We start from the raw sequence: 6,566 nt of genomic DNA on the forward strand, positions 1-6,566 counted from the left end.
TTCAGCCACCACCTCAAATTTACGATGCCCAGTTGGAAGAAAGAGAGCATGCAATTGAAGAGTGGAAAGGTAAAGCAGCATGTTTTGATCCTTACAACATTCTTGTAGTCCTACAGAACCTGCTTTCACCATTTTTTGATAACAGACTCCTGGGAAGGACATTGAGACCCAGAAGCCCCGATTTCCTCTCTTCCCACTTCCCAGCTGAGGAAGAGTGTGATACTAACTGTTAGAATAGAACATGTGTGACATCATAATTTGCTTCAGGTGAAACCCAATGACTTTCCATGTGATTTTCCATTATCGTATACTGATGTGTAGCCTTGACATCAGTACGTGTGTTACGCTCATTTTGATAGCATGGGAGTTTGTGGAGCCAACCCAATGTACAGGCCACATATTCCCTACAAAGATGCCTGTCTAAACAGCCATGGGGAAGCCCAGCTGTGGGACATGTCTTTGTCTATTAAGCCATATAGTTTTATGTTTTAAAATGTAGTTTGAAGGAAATTACCAAAAATAGGCAAGAAGGTATCTTTAAGATGAGCTACACATCCATAGTGAACTAAGGTGGTTAACAAAGAAACAACTTGAAAGTTTTCATTTAGAAGCAGGGCCATTAGAGACTAAGGGCTGTAGTCAATACAGGCCAGCATTGATCATAGACTTTCCAGACTGGCATGCCTGTGGCTCACACATGTACACACTCATGGCAATGCTCACAGTGTATGCTTGCAGTACGGGAATGTGAACTCCTAATAACTTATGTGGTAGCCAAAGGAAGTTGAGAAATCTTGTGCCCCTGGGTAGCTCCAGGAGTGTGGAGGCAGAGTTCGGGTACAGGGGAAATGACAGAGCATCTTAACTTCTGTTTCTCTTTGAAGAACTAATTTACAAAGAAGTGATGGACTGGGAAGAAAGAAGCAAGAATGGGGTAAAGGACCAGCCTTCAGGTTGGTGATTGCTTTAATTTTGTTGTCTAATATTTTGGCTGTTCAATGTTTATAAATGGCAATGATGTGTTAATGTCACTTGGGCCACCCTGGTGTGGTGTAGCCACCTGATGCAGTCACCCTTTTTAGTTAGTGGCAGGCCCTAACTAACTGCATTTGAGACATTCCTGTTGTGACTCGTAGTGGCCACTGTCAGCTGTTTAGAGAGCAAGACATTGGATTTGAAAACATGAGTAGTAGGAAATGGGATAACTTTATGAACCTTTGAAGTTAAAATAACAGTTTTTAGACTCATTAAACAAGAATAAAATCCATAGCAGGCACTAGCTTTTTCCTTTTGGGGGATGTATATTTCAGAAGGCATTTTTTTCACAAAAGATTTACTTGAACCCTGATGCTTTTTTTCTGTAGATTCGGTGTGTCTGTTGTAAATGAAATGTCCCATAACACATGAACACCACTTAGGCCTAAGCCTCCTGTGGTAGTTGTAGTATAAATTCATCCATTTCCTTTAAGGTCTATTTGAAGTCAGTGGGTATATCTTTTTAAGTAATCAACATGATCATACATGATCACATATACATCATCCACAGGAAAGAAAAAGAGAACATTGTCGGGAAAGCCAAGACTGTTTGGAAATTGAACCAAAGAAGGGCTCAAGGAAAAATTCCAGTAGCTCAAAAGTATAGTTGACCAGTTTCTTTGTTCTGTGATCATTAGGATCAGGAAACTGCAAAGCACAGAGTCAGGAAGTGGCCTGGAGCCCCGTACCTCAGGTTTTATTCCATTTGGTTCTCTTAGCACAGATGCAGCAGTAAGCAGCAAGGCCACCCCTTCTCAGTCTTCATCCATCAATGACATCTCGTCCATGTCCACTGAGCACACACTGGCCTCAGACACGGACAGCAGTCTCGATGCCTCAACAGGACCCCTTGAAGGCTGTCGATGATACGTTGGAGACAGTGCGCTTGTCTGTGCAGGAACTCTCACTTCCATGGCCCCGAAGCACATGGGAGTTGATGGAACCAAATTGAAAAACTCCATGTTCTGCATGTAAGAAACACGATGCCTTGCCCCTGCTCAGTTCCAATAGGATTGCCTGCTTAGACTATAAAATGAGGCAGACTATGTCTGAAGAAAAAGTACAAACCACACTGTTAGAGATTTTGTTCAAGATCATTTCAGGTGAGCAATTAGAATAGATGAGTTTCTTTTCCAAGTTGTGTGGTGTCTGTGGTGACAGCTCGTGTGTAACCGTGGGGACTCGTATGCATGTGACCACAAATGCTTGCTTGAACTTGCCCATGTAGCACTTTGGGAGTCAGTATTTAAATGCCAAATAATCTTCCAGGTAGTTCTGCTTCTAGAATAATCTCTTAATCCTCTTTAGTAATTTGGTGTCTGTACACACACACAAAAAAATAGATTTATGTGTATTAATTGGCCACCATCATATTATCATATCTTACCCACTTTTATGATATGATTTATTCTATCTTTTGTATTTCAGAAGGAATATAATTAAATTTATTTAATAAATAAAAATACAGCTTTTCTTAAATTTGTGATGTTTTGGGCTGAGAATTACCGCTGCTAAAACCAAGTTCTTTATATAGACACTCTGTGTCCTTTAAGCTGCCCAGTGTGGGATAACTTTACATACAGCTTTCTGCATGACAAAATTTCCAGTTGTATATCGTGCTGCTTAAGGCATACATCACCTTGAATCCTGCCCATGCATCTCCTTCTCCTTGGTCCTCTGGACATGGATTTAGAATCCTCCAAATCACAAAGCAACCATCTCAATAGAATGAAGGTGGCAGAGATTCCTGAACCCACTGTCTAGTGTTGGCATAGAGCGGACAGTGGCCTCTCCGGAACAGCCACTGAATAGTGCCTCCCTCCCCAGAGCCCACCCATTCTTTGTCCCCTCTCTTCATTCACGGTGAAAGGTGATTGGGTCTCACAACCTTTCCTTCTGCAGCATTCCCTCCTAACTGGTCTTTGTCACTGACAGAAGCCAGGGCCAACAAGAACACGTGGTCTCTTAGTTAGTGGGGCTCACTCACTGTGCCTGTTTGATGCTGCCATTTTCCATTTTGTGGAGGCATTTCCTTTTCCTAGGGGAAGTCCATGAATGTTCTGGAAACATTCTTCAGAAGAGTAAGAAGAAATACCTTAGAGAGTAGCGATTCACTCTTGACTGTTTGCTGATTTAAAACTGCTCACCTGAAATTGATACTTTGATATTCTGGTCTGTAAATGACTCGGGATTTAATAAGATACTGAGTGTTCCATGCTGCAGAAATGGAGTTGGGATGGTCATACCTTGGCTGCCTGTGCTCAGAGTGTGCTCTCCTTTGAGCTTATTTTGTTAGCAGTTCATATCTTGTGTTCAGTTACTTTGGGAGCTATGGAGCATGTTCTAGGAGGAAATTTGCTAAGAACTTTTATGGAAAGTACCATCTGATACATGATTCTGTCTGCACCAGTTGTAACCTAATGGTTGGTCTCATTACTGGAACCTTCAGAGAACAAAATTAATCTTGAAATAAGGACTAGTTTTCTGTCATGTATGGACACTTTCGGTACAAAGTGGAAATGCCCTTGTGGGTGGATGCAGAAACACCTGCTTATGGCTTCAGGTTATTTAGGCCCCAGAAGCCTGAAGTCGCAGGTATAAAATTTACCACCATATGTAAACATCTTACAATGGTCTTCTCTCCGATACACATTCTTTTAAAAAGAGAGCAGATACAGAAAGTGAGCTTGTAAGTGGCATAATCTGCCCTACACTGTAAGGGAAGCATGCTATGATAGAGGCTCATCCAAGGTCCCACTGTCAGGAGGTGCCCCCAAGAGTGGCTCTCTGCTCTCCCCTTACTCTGCATAGCCAGTGAGCCTGTTGTGGATGGAGCCTGTGCTGGTATGGACAGGGTCTCCTGAAAAGACCCTCTTCCATTAGGCAAGTGCACCTATGACTGGTCACAGAGCTCCAAAGAAATACCTCACCCCAGTTTCAGGGTTCTCCCTCCTAAACCTAGATTTGTCAGGGTCCTGAGACAATGCGAATGGTTTCGAACTGACCTCTGTAGGCAAATGCCGGAGTTGGATGAAGAACTGAAAAATGTGCTCAACTTTTTCATCTTTTCTATTTTATTTTTGTAATTTATATTGTACACACCCTGGAAGTCACTATTTTGGACATGTATTTTTATAAACCAGGTAATTGATGATTATCTGGAATTTGCACTAGGTTAGTTTTTGTTGTTATTGTTGGCTTAGTTTTCAGCCAAAAGGGGAATGACTACGTCTTCCAGGTCTGAGTTTCCATTTCAAGCACAGGTCTGGAGGTCAGACATGTCCAGCCAGGGTAGGAGAACAGCCTCAGAACACAGGCTGCATAGTGCCTCACAGTTCTGGGCCTGCAGTCGGAACCAGACTGTGCTCTCATCTATAGAACAAAAAGCCCAGAGGCCTGGTGTTAGAAGGAGTAAGACCTCCGCAGGCTGTTGCTGACAGCCAGGGCCTGCATCTAAAACCAAAACACAGCACTGGCTTCATCTGGGCTGAGTGATGTGTGAGTCATAATAATGGTGATGAGTTTGTCTGGTTACCTTCTGATGGGACTCCTCTGACGTCTCATGCTGGTAGTAAATACAGGTGTGACCTTTCAAATTGCATATCTCAAAAGTAACGTTGCCTAATGTTTTATAATAAAATATATTATGTGTGTTTTGATTGGTGGAAAATAATACAAACTACATTTTAAAAGAGAAATGTACAGCATGTCCAATTCCTGTGTGTTTTAAAGTGACAATTGACTGACTGTATCTTTCCACATCACCATTTTGATTACAAACTTAACACAAGTAGATGTTGAAGTGTCGTGATTTCAGACATCCGCAAGTAAGAATACTATGTTCTCTCAGTGAAAAGCTTTTGCATATCCCTGCATCTGTTTCCAAAACAATGGCAGTAAGTTTTGACTTTAAAAATTGTATAATATGCTTGGAATATTGGCAAAGTTTTATTCTCACAAGATGTAACCAGGAGAACCTGCCAAGCTGTCTCAGTTTGTCTTAAAGCCTTCATGGTACCTGTGTGCTTGTAATTTTGTGCACGGGATAAACCTTTCTCATCTCACCTCTGTTTTCAAATACTGAGGACATTTGAAATTTCAAACCACTGGAGTAGCAGTTAGTGCTAATGGCTAGATTGGGAAACTCTTTTGTTGACATACCATCTCTCAGCGTAAACAGCTCCAGAATCCCTTTGTTAACTGAGATGGTTTCTGTAGATAGTTTGGTGGGGTTTTCTTTTTTTGTAGTAGGGGTATCTGTATTTAATGTAGTGTGTATCAACACTACGCTGAAGATTGTCTGCTTGTGTGGATTTAAGTATAAGGTAACCTTTGACAATAAGATAGAGCCGTGATATTTTTGTTGTTGTTGTTGTCATTTTGAATCACCAGTCAGCAACAGCATCAGTAATGGGGTGGCAGGGTGGTGAATCACATCCCTTGCAGCTAAATGTCACTGTGATGTAAAAGGGATGCTCTGTTACAACCACTGGGAACTGTCTCAAAGCCTGGAACTGCATGCACCCTGGGTTTAAAAGCCCAGGGATCATTGTGGCAGAATGTTTCCTGCTCACTTCCCTGTCGTGGCACCTGGGAGTTGGAAGGGAAATTCAAGATCATCTGCCTACATCCCTAACACAGAGTGGTGAAAGGGAAGTGAGGGAGAGGTAACACACCTTGCAAGGCATAAAGAAGGGAGCAACAGGCTGGCTCCTTTCCAAGGCCCAGAGTGTTCACTAGTCTCATTCCTCACTCTCTTTTGTTTATGAAGACCTCTCCCAACAGAAACATCACAGGAGCCTGCAAGGCGGTTGTGAGCCAGCACCAGCTGAACTTGTCTTCAAAAGCTTGTCACCGTGAGCATAATTTGTCCTTTTAGGCAGAGCCCAATCGGCATCTTTGGTGGTGCTGGCCTTCTAGCTGTTGTATTCTAGTATTATTTTCTCATGCCCTGTGAAGGTAATGTATGGTACCAATTTGATGTGGCCTGGACGTTGTATTAGTCCCTTTCCTCATTGCTGGGACAAAATGCCTTACAAAAATAGGCTCAGAGGGGCTGGAGGGATGGCTCAGCTGCTAAAGACTAGCCTCACAACCAAACAATAGGCTCAGAGTTTGAGGGTCTGGTCCATCATCATGGGAAGGCTTGGTGGCTTGACTCATTTCCTCTCGTTCTCCTTTCTCCTCAGTCTGGGGGATAAATACACACACAGCCAGTGGAACGGCACTGTTCAATTTCAGGATGGTTATTTCCTTCGTCACACTCCTCTGGAAAATGCCCTCATGACACGCCCATGAGGTCTGAATCCCATCAAGTTGACTCTCAAGACCAACCATTACAGATACTTTGTCCCAGAGGTTCATGAAATGACAAGTTGGTCCCCAGTATAACCAGAATTGAGAGGTGGGGACCTTTACCAGGTAGATCTTGAGAGGATTTCATGATGGGACTAACATCTTTCTTCAGAAAAAGGGTGTATTCTCTTATGTCTGGGTTGGGTCTCATGAGAGGGAGTTAAGTATTGGACTAT

General features: G+C 42.6%; 1 protein-coding gene across 5 annotated transcripts in view; it reads left to right on the forward strand.

The window, feature by feature from the left end:
* Window positions 1–4,825, forward strand: part of Mapk9 (mitogen-activated protein kinase 9) — a 44,971-nt gene extending 40,146 nt beyond the window's left edge. For 4 of the 5 annotated variants that reach the window (XM_005071870.4, XM_005071869.4, XM_040748518.1 and 1 more), the window contains exons 10-12: window positions 6–69; window positions 885–953; window positions 1,760–4,825. In XM_005071870.4, coding sequence (XP_005071927.1) covers window positions 6–69; window positions 885–953; window positions 1,760–1,902 — 276 coding nt within the window. In that variant the 3' untranslated portion in view covers window positions 1,903–4,825. Of the gene's footprint in view, window positions 1–5; window positions 70–884; window positions 954–1,754 lie in introns of all 5 variants that reach the window. The other variant, XM_021228258.2, reaches the window with a different exon arrangement.
* Window positions 4,826–6,566: the final 1,741 nt, after the last annotated feature.

The sequence above is a fragment of the Mesocricetus auratus genome, unplaced genomic scaffold (genome assembly GCF_017639785.1).
Source record: "Mesocricetus auratus isolate SY011 unplaced genomic scaffold, BCM_Maur_2.0 Super-Scaffold_100007, whole genome shotgun sequence".
NCBI classification, from domain to species: Eukaryota; Metazoa; Chordata; class Mammalia; order Rodentia; family Cricetidae; genus Mesocricetus; species Mesocricetus auratus.